Consider the following 20,067-nt stretch of genomic DNA (forward strand, 5'->3'; position numbering starts at 1 on the left):
ATGGGAAAGTGTAGATACTCCAAATTCCTATTGGGGAAAACCTGGTGTTTTTAGTGAAGACAGAGAACATGTAATGTTGAGGTTTCATCTATGTTCTTTATTATGTCTATGCAGTACAGGATTAAGAAAACACTCATTGAAACAGTATGGTATTTGTTACCCAGAAAATTCTAAAAGAATTGTTAGGAGATACCTGCTCTCTACAGTGCTAAAGAAAGACTACTTGAAATCACTATTAAACATTACAGCACATGGGAGATATCTCTGTCTTGAACTTTCAATAAAACTAATGTTTCCTTATGGTCAAATTCACACTATAATTTACCTTTCAGGGGGCAATATCTCAGCAGCAATGCTGTGTCCTTCTGGGTGCATCAGGACATTCTAAAAGTTTATTCTAGTGTAGTTGATGTTAATAAATCACTTAGTTGATAAGGTCTCTGACACATTTTTTCACTATAGAATTGTTTTTCTCATAATTATTATTTTTTTTGAGACAGAGTCTAACTCAGTGGCCCAGGCTGGAGTGCAGTGGTGCCACTGCAAGCTCCGCCTCCTGGGTTCACGCCATTTTCCTGCCTCAGCCTCCCAAGTAGGTGGGACTGCAGGCGCCCGCCGTCACACCTGGCTAATTTTTTGCATTTTTAGTAGAGACGGGGTTTCACCGTGTTAGCCAGGATGGTCTCGATCTCCTGACTTCATTATCCGCCTGCCTTGGCCTCCCAAAGTGCTGGGATTACAGGCGTGAGCCACCGCACCCGGCCTCTCTTCTTTATGCAGCTGATGTGAACAAACCAACACATTTTAATCTGTCAGCTGCCCTTCTTTCTTAGGTTTCCTTTGCATTTGTCTGTTTTTGGAAAATGAAGACTCTCACTTTGTCTACAAACTAGGAAAATTGAGAAAAACACAGGCTCATTCAATTACCGGATGTTTGACCAAATAATCTTTTTGGGCCAAAATCATTGGCATACTGATGAGCTTATTAGAAATTCAGCAACTCAGACTTTATCCTAGAACTTCTTTTTTTTTTTTTTTTTGAGATGTAGTCTCACTCTGTTGCCCAAGCTGGAGTGCAGTGGCCAGATCTCAGCTCACTGCAAGCTCCGCCTCCCGGGTTCATGCCATTCTCCTGCCTCAGCCTCCCGAGTAGCTGGGACTACAGGCGCCCGCCACCACGCCCAGCTAGTTTTTTGTATTTTTTTTAGTAGAGACAGGGTTTCACCGTGTTAGCCAGATTGGTCTCGATATCCTGACCTTGTGATCCACCTGTCTCAGCCTCCCAAAATGCTGGGATTACAGGCTTGAGCCACGGCGCCCGGCCTCCTAGAACTTCTTTAAAAAAAAAAGCTGCATTAACAGGATCTCTACCTTATTGTACACATTAAAATTGGACTGATACCTTCTAACTTAACATGTCTATACCATCTGAATAATATATAAAACTATGTCTTTTCCATCTGAAAAATACAATTCATTCCTTTTTTTTTTTTTTTTTTTTTTGAGATGGAGTTTCGCTAATGTTGCCCAAGCTGGAGTGCAATGGTGTGATCTTGGCCCACCGCAACCTCCACCTCCCGGGTTCAAGTGATTCTCCTGCCTCAGCCTTCTGAGTAGCTAGGATTACAGGCAGACGCCACCATGACTGGCTAATTTTGTGTTTTTAGTAGAGACGGAATTTCTCCATGTTGGTCAGGCTGGTCTCAAACTTCCAATGTCAGGTGATCTGCCTGCCTCAGCCTCCCAAAGTGCTGGGATTACAGGCATGAGCCACCATGCCTGGCACACAATTAATTTTGTATGATATAAATACACCACTCAAAATTGTGTGTGCTAGTGTTTATTCCCCTAATTTATACTTTATTATCCAGAAAAATATTATATACACACTGATGTTATGGATCTTATATCACTTTCTTTTATCAGAGTTAGAGAAAACATTAGAGAATATTTCTGTGTTGAAAGCTATTTTATTGAATAATTTCTATCCTGCTTATGAGTCAGAACCAGCTCCCTTTACTCTCTCCATTTTACCTTGAGTCAAATAAAAAATTCTGCCCATGACCAATTGGTAAATATGTGTGTTTGTTTGTGTTTTCCAGGCATCACTGACATTTAGGGATGTGGCCATAGAATTCTCTCTGGAGGAGTGGCAATATCTGGACACTGAACAGCAGAATTTATATAGAAATGTGATGTTAGAGAACTACAGAAACCTGGTCTTCCTGGGTGAGAATAACTTTAATATGCAATTCCTAGTATACGTTACAGGTTTCATTTTGCTGCAGACCTTATTGGACTGAACGAAGGAGGATGACCGTGAGAATAAAGGCAAAGACAGAGAGTATATTTGGAAGAAGAGGTCAGGGGGCTCCTTGCTTCTAGTGAACAAGGGACCTGAACTTCTATAGCCCTTTGTATTTATGGAGTAAAGGAGACAGGGAGAAGAAGGAGGTTGTGGTCAGCTGCTTGACTTAATGCGGGCCTGCATGACTGTATTCTTTGACCAGTACTCTCCAGATGTTCCAGTAGATAACCACAAGGAGCATGGCACCAGGGGGTGACTGCCCTCAGTGTACCTTCTGGTGGCAGGAGCAGATGCAAGTTTGCCCACATTCTGCATTCATTATAAACAGTTTACTGTTTGATCATATAGCCTCCAATGTTTCAGCTCCTAACGTTTCCCCCTTTCTGTTTATGCATTAATCGAATGAATGTAAGGCCAGGTTGGGCAGCTCTCATTTTCTGATTGCTGGTCCATCCGATTTTACAGACTATGAACAGAACACAGAGACAGAACAGCATTACTCCAAGAACTACATATGAGATTTTAATGTGCTTTAGATAGGTCCAAGGATTGAGGCTGTCCAGGCCTTGCTGGAATTTGGTCCAGTCTTCTAAAGAAGGCTAAAACTCTTGAGTTTGCCTATTTAAATTAAGAATTTTGTTTTGTAATTCACCAGTGTCAAAGGTGATGTTGGATGTGAAAGTTTCCTGCAAATGGGCTCTCACAAGGCCCCATGGATACTCACTTTGGTTATATTCTAAGTTAGTTACACAAATATGAGTGTGATTTAAATGACAACACAATTGCTGTTGCAATTGAAGCTTTGTACTTGTTCTCCTCACTGTAGAATTGTTGAATAGAACTATGCAGAGCTATAGAGGACATCACAACAGAAGTTATTAGTGTGACCAAGGAAACAATAGCAAAAACTATTATGCCTAAGGCTCTGTGGACACAATGAGTAAGCTGAGTTAGAAGAAGTTTCATGAAGTGCAGAGAGTGAGTGGCAGCCCAAGGCTCGGACAGATTAACAGGAATCCATAGCCCAGGGATGCATCCCATAATGGGCCACGATACGGGCTAATCCTTACTGGATATTACTGACACATCGGCTCCTGTTTCCATAAGCCCATAAAATTTCTTTTAATTTGCTCTACACAGATGGGTCTATTAGAGACTATGGGTTGTGATAGATGGGTTTATCATGTAGTTGTGCTCCCAAACCCTTTATTTCTTCATTTCTCGTTTTGTGGAGAAGGGTGTAATTTGCAGTACATAAGCAATAATTACACTATATATTCTCCTGGTTCAAAAACCCAAAGATCTTGTGACATTAAAACTACTTGAATTTCTCCTTCATAATCGGGGTCAACTACTCCTTGGACTACAGTGATGCCTTGCAAGTTAAGGCAACTTTTGCCTAAAATTTAGTCCCATGTATGCTGCTGGTATAGGTCCCCAAATAACAGTGGGTAGTTTGGTAGGTTTGTCTCCTGAAACTAATGTAATTCTTTCTCTGACTGGGAGATCTAATCCTGTACTTCCTGGTGTTCCTGGGGAGAGGGAATCAATGTTTCTCCTGGGACCAACCCTTTATATGGGGTTGTGGTCTGAACTGGGAATGCCTTCACTGTTCGAGGGGCCTGGGTCCAGGGCCTCTTCTCGTTTCCCAACAGGGGGGTGTTGTTCAAGCAGCACTGATGAGCCCAGTGATTGCCATTGTTAGAGCCCAGTGATTCCCTTTGTTATCCAGGGAGGACAGAGTCCTGGTGTTTTTTCTGCTCAGGGTGGGGGGCACTGCATTGTGAGGTCCTTTCTGTCCTGAGATCTGGTGGCATCCCTTTTTGAAATGTCCAGTTTTTCCACAGTTATAACATTTTCCCACTTGAGGGTTTGACTCTTGGCTCCTTTTAGATCTGTCAACTACTAAACTAGCCATTACTTGCACTAACATTGTAGAACAATGAAATTAAATTCCTACATCCTGACAAGCTTTAAGATAATTTCCCAAGCTTTTTGTGGATCTCATGGGAGCCATTACTGGCTTGCAATCTGCATTTGGGTTTTCATAGGTTAGAATTATGGTAAGCATTTCTGGAGCAGGGGCATGAGGGATCTGATGCCATACTGCCTCTAGCAGCCGTGCAATAAATTGTGCATAAGGCTTTCATGGTCCCTGCGTGATGTGTAGAAAGACTGCGCTGAAACTCCCTCTTCAGGAATTCTCCAAGTGTGCTTGGCAGCTAAGGCAGACCAGTGGTAAGCAGCCTCTGGGAATGTTAATTGTTGTACCAGATCTGAAAATGGGCCACTGCCTGTCATCATTTCTTCTGCAATGTTTCCTTGACTAGCGGCGTGATTCTGCCTTGCCTGGTCTGCACATATTTCTTGCCAATTTAAGCTCCATGTCAGCTGTGCACTGGTGGATAAGCAAGTGCAGCCAAATGTTTTATATGAAAGGGTGGGGGGTGCATGACACTGAACACCAATTCTAACAGCCCTATAGTGAATTAACCACACTGACTTTTAATTCTTTTAGTAATTTAAACTGTACAGGAGTGTGCTCATGTAAAAGATGTTGCGGATTGTTTGGATCAGTCCTCACGGTAATAGGAAAAGCTCAAGGTCCTAAAGGCTCCCCAGCCACGGCAGCAGCAAGCAAAATTATTTTGTATGGGGGTTTCTACTTCTGTTATTGCAGGAGGTGGCAGAGACCAATTCTCTCCTGTTTCCTGCTTAGCAAGTGGCCAATTCTCCCCTTTCTTTTGCTCATTATTTTCAATAGGCATTGTCGGAGGAACAAATGATCTTTTTAATTCTTGAGACTCAGAATCTGACTCCTGTTGTCTGACAGAATAAGGAGACAGCAGCAGTAGGACTGTGCAAACCAAAGCCCAAGCAGACAAAACAGAAGGATCTGCTTTAAGACTTTTGATGAGCCAATTTCAATCTGTCTCCTACTCTATCCCAGTTTTCCTCATTGAGAGTGCCTGCCTGCAGAAACCATAAGTTATGCTTAATAACCTCCTGCAGAAGCTTAATGTCTGTGAATTAACTTGAGCTCCAGACTGTTTCAACAGAACTTTAAGCAACTGCACATAACGTGTTTCTTCAACAGACAAATTCTGCTCATGTTACCTTGATTCAGAAAGTTCCCATTCCCAGTATTTCTTTAGAACACTGACCTTATATCCACTCCTGGCAGTTTTGTCCCAGGGTCCCTGTTCATCTGGTCAATTTCACTTCTGCTCCAGCAGACCTTCTTCATTCAAGTCCTCAAAGTCCCTGTGTTCGGATGCCACTTTCCTGCGGACCTTATTGGACTGAACAAAGGAGGACGAATGTGGGAATAAAGACAAAGACAAAAGAGTATATTTGGAAGAAGGGGTCAGGGGGCTCTTTGCTTCTAATATAAGGGCCCTTCTTATTTATTGAATCAAGGAGATAGGGAGAAGGGGGAGGTTGTGCTCAGCTGCTTGAGTTAGTGCAGGACTGCACGACTGCATTCTTTGAACAGTAGTCTCCAGATGTTACAGTAGATAACCTCAAGAAGCATGGCACCAGGGAGTGACTGCCCTCAGTGGCAGGAGAAGAAGCGAGTTTGCACACATCCTGCATTCATGATAAACAGTTCACTGTTTGATCATATAGCCTCCAGTGGAATGCTGAGTTGGTCACGACCCTCCGGCTTTCAGCTCCCAACACCATTTCTTTTTTGTATAATTTCTTTTTGATAATTTATGCTTATAGATTTCTGTTTTCAAGAAAATCATGGGGATTTTTCCATATAGAAAAAAAATTTCAAGATGTTTCATCTTGACCTGAACTTACCACATTTTTGAGCTGATCTGTGTCCTTTACTTTAGATTAATGGTAATTTCAAATGTTTACTGGCAGCCCACAAGTTTTAATTCAATAGTACCAGGTGATAAAATTAAGAACCTGCAAAATTAGAGTATTTTCTAAATCTTTAGAAATTTCTGTTACTGTTGGGGACCAGCTTCAACACCACCTGTAGGGTACATGAAGTCCAGTGGCGATGAAGAAATGAGAAGAGTCAGGTTAAGAGTGCATGAAGGGTGGGGTGCCAGGAGGCCAGTTGCACTTTTGGAGGCTGCAAAAGGCATCAAGTTCTGGTCTCCACACTATTTATTGAGTACAATTACTTGGATCTAAGAAGCAGATGTTCAGGGGTGAAACGGTGAAAGGGAGGCGGTGTGTCATACACCTAATCTATAGTAGTGGTAGTTTGGGTAAATTTTCTTTGTGCTGAAGCAGCATAAACTTAACTAGTGATTTTTTCTTTAACTTATCAGAGAGCAGCTATGGGGAGTGGGCCTAATAACTAGGAGCCAGCATATCTGGACACATTCCAATGCTTCAAAGGAGTATCTTTCTCCTTGAGCACAGTGTTTATAAATAAGAGAGCAGGTCACGCTCTGGTCATGGGAACGTGATGGTAATAAGGAGGCTTTCCTCCTCAGAGACCTCCTGTAACTTTCCACAACTTATTGTCCCATATTTTTATGGCCAGTTTATACGGGCACCCCATAAGCCTTTTTCCCAACATGTTAGAATTTAGTATTTTGGGATAAATGTATTAGAATATTCTATTACATCCTCTTTACTGAGCACATTACCAAGTTGATAATTGGAGAATATGAGCAAGATGCATGTTGTTCATTTTTAATAAAACAGGTATTGCTGCCTTTAAGCCAGACCTGATCATTTTGCTGGAGCAAGGAAAAGAGCCCTGGAATATGAAGAGACATGAGATGGTGGAAGAACCCCCAGGTAGGTGAGAATGAATACAATAGACGACATGGATGAGAGGTCCAAGGTCAAGGAGAAAGCCAGTCCTTAAAGTGATATAGAAGGTGTATTCCAAAATAAATAGTTTCTGGAAAGCCTAATTTTTATTTTTATTTTTTAAATTTTCTCTCACACAGGGGCATCTTCTGTCTTATGCTTTCAAAATTTCTAAGAATTCTTCTTTCCCTTCAGTAATCTTCAAGTTTACAGTGACAGCCAAAGTACTGTTCATGGCATACAAGAGAATGTACAATTTGACTTTTTGTTTGTTTGTGTTTGTGGACACACAGATATCTGCATAATTTTAAGATACTTCATGTTAAACTATCTTTTACATTCTCTTTTTCCATCATCTCTGAAATGTGTGAGACTAGTGGTTTCTGTATCATTGGGTTTTTTTGGCTCATTTTCCTGCACATTTCATCCTGTTTTTATTACTATAGTCTTGAAATATAGTTTGAAATTATGAAGTATGATGTCCTGCTTTTTTCTTTTTCTTCAAGATTGCTTTGCCTATTCACTTTCTTGTAGTTTCGTGTAAATTTTATGCTTGTATTTTTTATTACTGTGAAGAAACACACTGGAATATTGGTAGAGAGTTCATTGAATCTAGAGAGCACTTTGGATAATATGGCATTTTAAAGTTTATTTGAATTGATAGACATAAAATATATTTAAATTTGTTTGTGTTCTCATTATTTTTCATTGATAAATCTTTCACTTGAAAACTTTTTCAGCTCCTCAGTTAAATTTGTTCTCAGATATTTATTATTTTAGTGCTATTGTAAATGAGATTGTTTTCTTCCTCTTTTATCAGATAGTTTAAGTGTGTATGGAATCATAACTTGTATGTTAATTTTATATTTTGCTGATTTACTGAGTGTATTTATTGGTTTGAAAAGGTTTTAATGTACTGTTTATGGTTTTTTGTACAGAATATTGCATGATCTACAAACAGCAATGTTTTACTTATTTGTCTTCAATTTAAATGACTTTAAAATTTTTTTGACTAATTTTTCTTCAACATCAAGTGCTGTGTTAAAATAGAAGCATTGACAATGGGCACAGTATACTTTTGCATTGGTGTCTGAATTTGAAGGAGTAGACACCTTTTAAAGTTTTAATAAACTGGTTTCAGAGGGTAAAAATCTTTTGTTGGGCCTCCAGCGGAATAGAATGCCCTCTGGGTTTGTAGTAGAGCGGGGTTGTAGCTTGGCCACAAGGCGGCTGGCTCTGCACTAGGATTGGCTTATTGGAAGGGGCTTGGGTAATTGTAATTCCCATTTTATTTTTGGACAGAGTAAATATCCTTCAGGACTCTGCTCAGTAGGGTAGACGCTAGGGCAGGTTTCTGCAGTCAGGTCTGCATATGGTGGGCTTTATATTAGGATGTGGATTATGGCTTTCACTCAGTACTAGAGAGGATTTCTGAGGTCACTGTGGGTTTCTACATGAGCAGAAGTGGCCATGAACTGTGGCTTAGGAAGCTGGAACTGCTATTAGGACCACAGTAAGGACCAAGGTCTGCCGGCCTGCCATCATGGGTGTAAATGGATATCTCTCTCCAGGCTTCTGGAAGACCAAGACCTCTCACAGACTGTGGCTGGGAGGAGTTTGGGATGATTACAGAGTAAGTTCAAAATTCTCAGTGGGACCAAGTTGGATGGGACATTGTCTGGTCTGTAGTCAAGAGCAGGGATCCTGTAGTTTGCCACCTGAATGAAAGCTTGCCTTCTGAAAACGGTGCTCCTCAATCTTGGACTTTAGCAAAGTTTCACAATTCCCTTCATGCATCTCAAAGCTCTCTTAAAGGTACTTATTTTTGAGATGGCATCTCACTACATAACCTAGATTGGTCTTAAAATTTTGGCCTGAAGCAATTCTCCAACCTTACTGTACCATGTAGCTGTCATTACAGATGTTAACCATGATGCCTGGTTCTCTCATTAAGACATTTTTGTCACGGATGACTGACAGACTTTCTTGGTGTTGGGGGTTAAGCAAATAGGAAACCTTTTTCTTTTTATCTGTTTCTAAGAATGTAAATGCTTTATATCTGTCTATCTCTTACAATCTTTGTCTTCTTTTGGCTGACTCATTTCATTTTGCATAATGTTATCAAGATTTATCTTCACAATTGGTAGAATATTTTCTGGCTTTTTGAAAACTGAGTGATATTCCAGTATTTTTATATTTCACATTATATTTACTGAATGATTTGGTGACAGAAATTTGCATTACCTTTACATATTATTTATTACGGTAATAATTATTGCTCTGTAAATGACTCCTGATATGACCATGTTTAAGTATATATATGTGTTGCATTCTATTTTATTAGTCTAATTTTTCATCCTTATACCAGATTGTTTTAATTCTGTAGCTTGGAATGTCTTTTGAAATCAGGAACTTTAATGCCTGCAACACTGCTTTATTATTATTATTATTTTAAGATTGTTGGGTGCTTTATTGTCTTTTGAGATTCTATATACACTTAGGGTTGCTGTTTTTTCAAAAATGCAATGAGAAACTTGAAAAACATTTCATTAAATTTGTAGAATATATTGAGCAGGATGAACCTCTTTACAATATTAACATTACAAGCTTTGCATAAGAGCATGCTCGAGTGTTTTGTTAAATTCATATATATATGTATATTTTGTTTGTTTGTTTGTTTTTGCTTTTTTGAGATGGAGTCTTACTCTATCACCAGGCTGCAGTGCAGTGGCATGATCTCAGCTCATTGCAACCTCCACCTCTTGGATTCAAGCAATTTCCCTGCCTCAGCCTCCCAAGTAGCTGGGACTGCAGGTGTGTGCCACCAAGCCTCGCTTGTTTTTTGTATTTTGGTAGAGATAGGGTTTCACTGTGTTGGCCAGAATGATCTTGATCTCCTGACCTTGTGATTCACCTGCCTTGACCTTCCAAGGTGTTGGGATTACAGGCGTGAGCCACCATGCCTGGCATATTTGGGTTTTTTTTTGATCGTTTGTTTGTTTTTCAGGGTTTTTTTTTTCTATTTTTGTTGTATGCTCACATTCGTGTTTAGTCATAGAAAATAATTCATAAAATTTCAGTTTTAAAAAATTTGGTAAGACTTCTTGTTTGGCCTAAGAGATGGTCTATCAAGAAATATATTGTATGAACTATTGAGAAGGGTGTGTATGAGTGCTCTCTATACCTCTGTCAGAAATAGTTGTTTTATACCACTTTTAATTAGTCTGTTTCCTTATTAATATTCTGTTTTGATTTTTTATTATAATTTAAATTCTGGGGTACATGTGCAGAACGTGCAGGTTTCTTACATAGGTATACACGTGCCATGGGGGTTTGCTGCACCCATCAACTCATTATCTACATTAGGTATTTCTCCTAATGTTATCCCTCCCCTAGTCCCCCACCCCCTGACAGGACCCCGTGTGATGTTCTGCTTTCTGTGTCCCTGTTTTCTCATTGTTCAACTCCCACTTATGAGTGAGAACATGCTGTGTTTTGGTTTCTGTTCTTGTGTTAGTTTGCTGAGAATGATGGTTTCCATCTTCATTGATGTCCCTGCAAAGTACATGAACTCATTTTTTTTATGGCTGCATAGTATTCCATGGTGTATATGTGCCACATTTTCTTTATCCAGTATATTACTGATGGTCATTTGGGTTAGTTCCAAGTCTTGTCTATTGTGAATAGTGCTGCAAAAAACATACGTGTTCATGTGCCTTTATAGTAGAATGATTTATAATCTTTTGAGTATATACCCAGTAATGGGATTGCTGGGTCAAATGGTATTTCTAGTTCTAGATCCTTTTTGCCCACTTTTTTTTTTTTTTTGAGACGAGTCTCGCTCTGTCGCCCAGGATGGAGTGCAGTGGCCGGATCTCGGCTCACTGCAAGCTCCGCCTCCCGGGTTTACGCCATTCTCCTGCCTAAGCCTCCGGAGTAGCTAGGACTACAGCCACCCACCACCTCGCCCGGCTAGTTTTTTTTTGTATTTTTTAGTAGAGACGGGGTTTCACTGTGTTAGCCAGGATGGTCTCGATCTCCTGACCTCGTGATCCGCCCGTCTCGGCCTCCCAAAGTGCTGGGATTACAGGCTTGAGCCCCACCGGGCCCGGCCTTTGCCCACTTTTTGATGGGGTTTTTTTTTTTTTTTTTTTTTTTCTTGTAAATTTGTTTAAGTTCTTTGTAGATCCTGGATATTAGCCCTTTGTCAGATGGATACATTGCATAATTTTTCTTCCGTTCGGTAGGTTGCCTGTTCACTCTGATGACAGTTTCTTTTGCTGTGCAGAGGCTCTTTAGTTTATTAGGTTCCATTTGTCAATTTTGGCTTTTGTTGCCATTGTTTTTGGTGTTTTAGTCATGAAGTCTTTGTCCATGCCTATGTCCTGAATAGTACTGTCTAGGTTTTCTTCTAGGGTTTTTGTGGTTTGGGGTGTTACATTTAAGTCTTTCATTCATCTTGAATTAATTTTTGTATAAGGTGTAAGGAAGGGGACCAGTTTCAGTTTTCCACATATGGCTAGCCAGTTTTTTCTTTTTTTCTTTTTTTTTTTTTTTTGAGACGGAGTCTCGCTCTGTCACCCGGGCTGGAGTGCAGTGGCCGGATCTCAGCTCACTGTAAGCTCCGCCTCCCGGGTTTACGCCATTCTCCTGCCTCAGCCTCCCAAGTAGCTGGGACTACAGGCGCCAGCCACCTCGCCCGGCTAGCTTTTTGTATTTTTTAGTAGAGACGGGGTTTCACCGTGTTAGCCAGGATGGTCTCGAACTCCTGACGTCGTGATCTGCCCGTCTCGGCCTCCCAAAGTGCTGGGATTACAGGCTTGAGCCACCGCGCCCGGCCTAGCCAGTTTTTTCAACACCTTTTATTAAATAGGGAATCCTTTCCCCATTGACTGTTTTTGTCATCTTTGTCAAAGATCAGGTGGTTGTAGATGTGTGGTGTTATTTCTGAGGCCTCTTTGTTCCATTGGTCTATATTTCTGTTTTGATACCAGTACCATACTGTTTTGGTTACTATAGCCTTGTAGTATAGTGTGAAGTCAGGTAGCATGATGCCTCCAGCTTTGTTCTTTTTACTTAGGATTGTCTTGGCTTTATGAGCTTTTTTTTGGTTCCATATGAAATTTAAAGCAGTTTTTTCTAATTCTGTGAAGAAAGTCAATGGTAGGTTGATGGGGATAGCACTGAATCTATAAATTACTTTGGGCAGTATGGCCATTTTCATGATATTGATTATTTCTATGCATGAGTATGGAATGTTCTTGCATTTTCTTTTCTGTTTTTTGTTTTTTGTTTTTTTTTTTTTTGAGACAAAGTCTCACTCTGTTGCCCAGGCTGAAGTGCAGTGGTTTGATCTCGGCTCACTGCAAGCTCTGCCTCCCAGGTTCACACCATTTTCCTGCCTCAGCCTCCTGAGTAGCTGGGACCAGAGGCACCCACCACCATGCCCAGCTAAGTTTTTGTATTTTTAGTAGACACAGGGTTTCACAGTGTTAGCCAGGATGATCTCGATCTCCTGACCTTGTGATCTGCCCATCTTGGCCTCCCAAAGTTCTGGGATTAGAGGCATGAGCCACTGCACCCGGCCATGGAATGTTCTTACATTTTTTGTGTCCTCTCATTTTCTTGAGCAGTGGTTTGCAGTTCTCCTTGAAGAGGTCCTTCACATCCCTTGTAAGTTGTATTGCTAGGTATTTTATTCTCTTTGTAGCAATTGTGAATGGGAGTTCACTCATGATTTGGCTCTCTATTATTGATGTATAGGATATAGGAATGCTTGTGATTTTTGCACATCAATTTTGTATTCTGAGACTTTGCTGAAGTTGCTTATCCACTTAGGGAGATTTTGGGCTGAGACAATGGTGTTTTCTAAATATACAATCATGTCATCTGCAAATAGAGACAATTTGACTTCCTCTTTTCCTATTTGAATATCCTTTATTTCTTTTTCTTGCCTGATTGCGGTCACCAGAACTTCCAATACTGTGTTGAATAGGAGTGGTGAGAGAGGGCATCCCTGTCTTGTGCCAGTTTTCAAAGGGAATGCTTCCAGTTTTTGCCCACTCAGTATGATATTGTCTGTGGGGGTTGTCATAAATAGCTCTTATTATTTTGAGATACGTTCCATCTATATCTAGTTTATTGTGAGTTTTTAGCATGAAGACTGTTGAATTTTGTCAAAGACCTTTTCTGCATCTTTTGAGATAATCATGTGGTTTTTGTCATTGGTTCTGTTTATGAGATTGGTTATGTTTATTGTTTTGTGTATATTGAACCAGTCTTGCATCCCAGGGATGAAGCTGACTTGATCTTATTTCTGCCTTCATTTTGTTATTTACCCAGTAGTCATTCAGGAGCAAGTAGTTCAGTTTCCATGTAAGTTGTGCAGGTTTTAGTGAGTTTCTTAATCCTGAGTTCTAATTTGATTACACTGTGGTCCGAGAGATAGTTTGTAGTAATTTCTATTCTCTTCCATTTTCTGAGGAGTGATTTTAAATGTGGTGCTGAGAAGAAAGTATATTCTGTAGATTTGGGGTGGAGAGTTCTGTAGATGTCTATTGGGTCTGCTTGGTGCAGAGCTGAGTTCAAGTCCTGGATATCCTTGTTAATCTTCTGTCACATTGATCTAACAGCAGGGTATTAAAGTCTCCCATTATTATGTGGGAGTCTCAGTCTCTTTGTAGGTCTCTAAGGACTTACTGTATGAATCTGGGTGCTCCTGTATTGGGTGCATATATATTTAGGATAGTTAGCTCTTCTGGTTGAATTGATCCCTTTACCATTATGTAATGACCGTCTTTGTCTCTTTTGATCTTTGCTGGTTTAAACTGGTTTATCAGAGAGTAGGTTTGCAACCCCTGCTTTTTTTTTTTTTTTTTTGGTTTTCATTTGCTTGGTAGATCTTCATCCCTTTGTTCTGAGCCTTTTGTGTGTGTCTTCACGTGAGATGGATCTCCTGAATACAGCACTTCGATGGATCTTGACTCTTTATTCAATTTGCCATTCTGTGTCTTTTAATTGGGGCATTTAGCATGTTTACATTTAAGGTTAATATTGTTATGTGTGAATTTGATCCTGTCATTATGATGCTAGCTGGTTATTTTGCCCGTTAGTTGATGCAGTTTCTTCATAGTGTTAATGGTCTTTACAATTTGGTATGTTTTTGCAGTGGCTGGTACCAGTCTTTCCTTTTTATGTTCAGTGCTTCCTTCAGGAGCTCTTGTAAGGCAGGCCTGGTGGTGACAAAATCTCTCAGCATTTGCTTGTCTGTAAAGGATTTTATTTCTCCTTTACTTATGAAGCTTAGTTTGGCTGGATATGAAATTCTGGGTTGAAAATTCCTTTCTTTAAGAATGTTGAGTATTGGCTCCCACTCTGTTCTGGCTTGTAGGGTTTCTGCAGAGACATCCATTGTTAGTCTGATGGGCTTACTTATTTATTTTTATTTTTTTGAGACAGAGTCTGGCCCTGTCGCCGGGGCTGGAGTGCAGTGGCTGGATCTCAGCTCACTGCAAGCTCCGCTTCCCAGGTTCACGCCATTCTCCTGCCTCAGCCTCCCGAGTAGCTGGGACTACAGGTGCCCGCCACCTCGCCCGGCTAGTTTTTTGTATTTTTTAGTAGAGACGGGGTTTCACCATGTTAGCCAGGATGGTCTCGATCTCCTGACCTCGTGATCCGCCCGTCTCGGCCTCCCAGAGTGCTGGGATTACAGGCTTGAGCCACTGCGCCCGGCCAAGTCTGATGGGCTTACTTTGGTGGGTAACCCAGACTTTCTTTCAGGCTGCCCTTTACAGTTTTCTTTTCATTTCAGCCTTGGTGTATCTGACGATTCTGTGTCTTAGGGGTGCTCTTCTCGAGGAGTATCTTTGTGGTGTTCTCTGTATTTTCTGAATTTGAATGTTGGCCTGTCTTGCTAGGTTGGGGATATTCTCCTGGATGATATCCGGAAGCGTGTTTTCCAACTTGGTTCCATTCTCCCTGTCACTTTCAGGTACCCCAATCAAACATAGATTTAGTCTTTTTTTACATAGTCGCATATTTCTTGGAGGTTTTGTTCATTTCTTTTTATTCTTTTTTTCTCTAATCTTGTCTTCTTGCTTTATTTCATTAAATTGATGTTCAATCTCTGATATCCTTTCTTCCACTTTATCAATTCAGCTATTGATATTTGCACATGCATCATGAAGTTCTCGTGCTGTGTTTTTCATCTCCATCAGGCATTTATGTTCTTCTCTAAACTGGTTATTCTCATTAGCAATCCGTCTAACCTTTTTTCAAGGTTCTTGGCTTCCTGACATTGGGTTAGAACATGCTCTTTAGCTTGGAGGAGTTTGTTATTACCCACCTCTGAAATTTGTCAAATTTGAGTTTGTCAATTCATCAGACTTATTTTCCATTCAGTTTTGTTTCTTTGCTGGTAATGAGTTGTGATCCTTTGGAGGAGAACAGGCATTCTGGTTTTTGGAATTTTCAGCCTTTTTGCACTGACTTCTCCCCATCTTTATGGATTTATCTACCTTTGGTCTTTGATGTTGATGACGTTCGAATGGGGTCTCTGAGTAAACATCATTTTTGTACATGTAGCTTCTATTCCTTTCTGTTTGTTTGTTTTCCTTTTAACAGTCAGGACCCTCTGCTGCAGATCTGCTGGAGCTTGCTGGAAGCCCACTCCAGACCCTGGTTGCCTGGGTATCACCAGTGGAGGCCGCAGAACAGCAAAGATTGCTGCCTGTTCCTTCCTCTGGAAGCTTTGTCCCAGAGGCCACCTGCCAAATGCCAGCTAGAGCTCTCTTGCATGAGGTGTCTATCAGCTTCTACTGGGAGGTGTCTCTCAATCAGGAGACACAGGTGGCAATCAGGAGTCTCAGTCAGGAGACTTCAGGTGGCAGTCTGACCCTTAGCAGAGCTCGAATGCTGTTCTGGTAAATCCACTTCTCTCTTCAGAGTTGTCCAGCAGGGATGTTTAAGTCTGCTAAAGCTGCGCTCACAGCTGTCCCTTACCCCAGGTGCTCTGTTCCAAGGAGATGGGTGTTTTATCTATATTCCCCTGACTGTGGTTGCTGCCTCTTTTTTCAGAGATGCCCTGCCCAAAGAGGAGGAATCTTGAGATACAGTCTGGTCTTGCTGAGCTGCGGTGGGCTCCACCCAGTTCAGTCTTTGTGCTTTCAAGTTGTGTGCTCGAAACCCAGGGCCCTGGTGTCATAGGCACCGGAGGGAATCTCCTGGTCTGCAGCTTATGAAGACCACAGGAAAAGCACAGTATCTGGGCTGGAGAGCACTGTGCTTCATGGTACAGTCCCTAAACCCTTCCCTTGGCTAGGAGAGGGAGTTCCCCAACCTCTTGCACTTCCCCGGTGAGGCGACATCCCACACTGCTTTGGCTCCTACTCAGTGAGCTGCACCCACTGTTCAACAAGTCCTAATGAGATGAACCAGGTACCTCAGTTGGAAATGCAGAAATCACCCACCTTCTGTATCGATTGCGCTAGGAGCTGCAGACCAGAACTGTTCCTATTCGGCCATCTTGCCAGCCTCCTCTATTTTGATTTTTATTACAGAAAATGTGGTATAATAATATCCTGCTATAATTATATTGCTCTCCTTATGTTTCTTCTATTCTGTCAGTATTTGCTTTATATATTTGTAATCCTGTGTGACGCACACACACGCAGACACACACACACATGTATTCAAAGTTTTCACAGGTTCCCAATTAATCTATTATTTTTAATATCTTTCTTTGTCTCTTTGGAGTTTCACTGTCAAGTGCATTTTATAAAATATGAGTCCTTGACTAAAAATTTAGCTTGTGTAATATTATTTTGACTTCTTCTGCTCTCATTTGATTAATATTTGCATGAAATATCTACTTCCATCTTGCCACTTTGAGCCTTTTTAATATTAGATTTCAACTGACCGTTGCAGAAAGGCAAGTTGGTTCTTGATATTTAAAATATTTAATAGGCCGGGCACAGTGACTCATGCCTGTAATCCTAGCACTTCAGGAGGCCAAGGGGGGTGGATCACCTGAGGTCAGAGGTTCCAGACCACCCTGGCCAACATTGTGAAACCCCATCTCTACTAAAAATACAAAAATTAGCTGGTTGTGTTGGTGGACTTTGGTAATCCCAGCTACTTGGCAGTCTGGGGCAGGAGAATTTCTTGAACCTGAAAGGCAGAGATTACAGTGAGCTGAGATAGTCTCATTGCACTCCAGCCTGGGCAACAAGAGTAAAACTTTGTCTCAAAAGAAAAAATGTTAATAAATCTATTAAAAATCTGTTGATTTGAAAGTTAATTTTCCATATATTTAAATACATTGGAAAGTGAAGGCATTACTTTTATTACCTATTCTATTTGATTCTTGCATGTTGTCCCTCATTTTCTCTCTCTGTCTTCCTTTTCTTCTTTCTGATTTTTGTATTGATATGCTTTCACTTTCTTATTTTTCTTTTGTATATGTATGTAGTTTTTTTGTGTGTGGTATCTTGGGGATTACATAAAACCTCTAAAAATACAACAATATATTTTAATCAGGTGAAAAATTAACTTTGGTTGCATAAAAAATTCTTCCTTTTTATGTCTGCCCTTAAATTTGTCACTGATGTTGCTAAGTTTATCTATTTATGTTGTATATTCATTAACAGATGTTTATAATAATTCCTATGCTTTTATCTCTCAAATGTTAGAGAATAATTAAAAATCTTTTTTGCACCGTTAGAATAATGCTAGAAATTCAATTTTTTGTATGTGCATATCTTTTCTAGAAAATGATGTATTTTTATATGATTAGGTGTTGTTTTCTTGCATTATGTTATTTTCAGTGGTAAGAACTGCTTTCAGCATGTTTCCTATGGAAGACATATGCTGTCCCAAAATACTTCTTAAGAATTTAGTTATTTTGAAAGTTTTTTTGTTTGTTTGTTTTTTCCTATTAGGCAGGACAGATTTGCTGATGGTATTATTCTCACTTGATTGCTATTTTTTTTTTTTTCTTTTTTCGGACTTTGACTATATCACACAGTTCTCTTCTGGCCTGCAAATCTTTTGTTGACAATTCACTGATTATTTTTGTTCTTATCCTCATTTTTCTGATTTTCTATACTCTTTTGTTTTCCTATTTCACTTACCAAATGTTATTCAGTTTTTAAAATTAATGTATACATTTTAATAGTTTCTTTATGAAAATTTTATAATATTTTTGATGAGATTATATTGCCCTATTTTGTATAGATTGTAATCTTTGAGATTTGGACATTTAAAAAGGCTACCTGTCACAAAGTTTAATGTAGCTTTGTCCTGGCATAGTCAGAAAATAATGATCTTGGCTAGAGATTATGTGGGTCTCTCAAACATCTTCAGATTTGTCTTGTCTGAAATTTTGTGTTTAGTTTTAGTTAAGAGAGATTATTTATGTTTCTTCTGAAAAGTAATCACTTGGTACACCTGTTCTCTCTCTGCAGCACTGCAGTGCTCTGCTGCAGTGCATTTACCTTTGGTCTCAGCAGACTCAAAAGTGTCATTTCAAAGTATATCACCGTATCTGTCAGCACCTTTTGTCATGGGAGACAGAAACCAGTGTGTGGTAAGGGCCGTAGAAGACAGAAATTAAATCATATGTGCCAATATTTTACTTTCCTTAAACAAACAAACAAACAAACAAGTTGACAATTTACTTCTGAAGGGACTAGGTAATATTGAGGAGCAGAAAGAGTTGTATTGGGGAAATTTAACAAACTTTTCTTCTACGTGGCTCTTTGCATTGGGCTTAATTCAGGCACTGCACACACTTAACTCATGTATAAATTATCCTCATATGTATTTTGGTCTGTATGTTTTCATTACATTTATGAAGAATTAGGGCCTGTATCATTTGCAATGTCATCTTGCTTATGTAGTTTGAATAATTTTATAGGTTAGATTTGGAAACTATATTTACCTGAGTCTAATAAGTGGACTAATTTGTAATTTTTATTTCTTTTCAGTTACATGTTCTCATTTTGCTCAAGACCTTTGGCCAGAGCAGGGTATAGAAGATTCTTCCCAAAAAGTGACATTGAGAAGATATGAAAAATGTGGACCTGAGAATTTACAGTTAAAAATTGGTTGTACCAATGTGGATGAGTGTAAGATGCACAAAGAAGGTTATAATCAGCTTAACCAGAGTTTGACAACTATACAGAGCAAAGTGTTTCAATGTGGCAAATATGCAAACATCTTTCATAAATGTTCAAATTCAAACAGACAAAAGATAAGGCATACTGGAAAGAAACTTTTGAAATGTAAAGAACATGTCAGATCATTTTGCATGCTTTCACACCTCTCTCACCATAAAAGAATTTATACTAGAGAGAATTCCTACAAATGTGAAGAAGATGGCAAAGCCTTTAACTGGTCCTCAAGACTTACTTATTATAAGAGAATTCATACTGGAAAGAAATCCTACAAATGTAAAGAATGTGGCAAAGCCTTTAGTAAGTTCTCCGTCCTTAGTAAACACAAGGTAATTCATACCAGAGAGAAACCCTACAAATATGAAGAACATGGCAAAGCCTTCAGCTGGTCCTCAAGCCTTTCTAAGCACAAGAGAATTCATGCTGGAGAGAAACCCTACAAATGTGAAAAATGTGGCAAAACCTTTAAGTGTCGCTCAACACGTAGTTATCATAAGAAAATTCATACTGGAGAGAAACCCTATAAATGTGAAGAATGTGGCAAAGGCTTTAGTGTGTTCTCAATCCTTACTAAACATAAGGTACTTCATACTGGAGAGAAACCTTACAAATGTGAAGAATGTGGCAAAGCCTTCAGGTGGTCCTCAAACCTTACTAAACACAAGAGAATTCATACTGGAGAGAACCCCTACAAATGTGAAGAATGTGGCGAAGCCTTTAAGTGGTTCTCAACCCTCTGTTATCACAAGAAAATTCATACTGGAGAGAAACCCTACAAATGTGAAGAATGTGGCAAAG

General features: G+C 39.8%; 1 protein-coding gene across 2 annotated transcripts in view; it reads left to right on the forward strand.

The window, feature by feature from the left end:
* Window positions 1-2,195: 2,195 nt before the first annotated feature.
* Window positions 2,196-20,067, forward strand: part of LOC111524840 (zinc finger protein 676-like) — an 18,534-nt gene continuing 662 nt past the window's right edge. The window contains exons 1-4 of one of the 2 annotated variants that reach the window (XM_026448193.1): window positions 2,196-2,229; window positions 6,986-7,081; window positions 10,217-10,294; window positions 19,081-20,067. The exon at window positions 19,081-20,067 is cut by the window's right edge and continues 254 nt beyond it. In XM_026448193.1, the coding sequence (XP_026303978.1) occupies window positions 2,196-2,229; window positions 6,986-7,081; window positions 10,217-10,294; window positions 19,081-20,067 (1,195 nt within the window). The remainder of the gene's footprint in view (window positions 2,230-6,985; window positions 7,082-10,216; window positions 10,295-19,080) is intronic. The other variant, XM_026448195.1, reaches the window with a different exon arrangement.

The sequence above is a fragment of the Piliocolobus tephrosceles genome, chromosome 21 (assembly GCF_002776525.5).
Source record: "Piliocolobus tephrosceles isolate RC106 chromosome 21, ASM277652v3, whole genome shotgun sequence".
NCBI classification, from domain to species: domain Eukaryota; kingdom Metazoa; phylum Chordata; class Mammalia; order Primates; family Cercopithecidae; genus Piliocolobus; species Piliocolobus tephrosceles.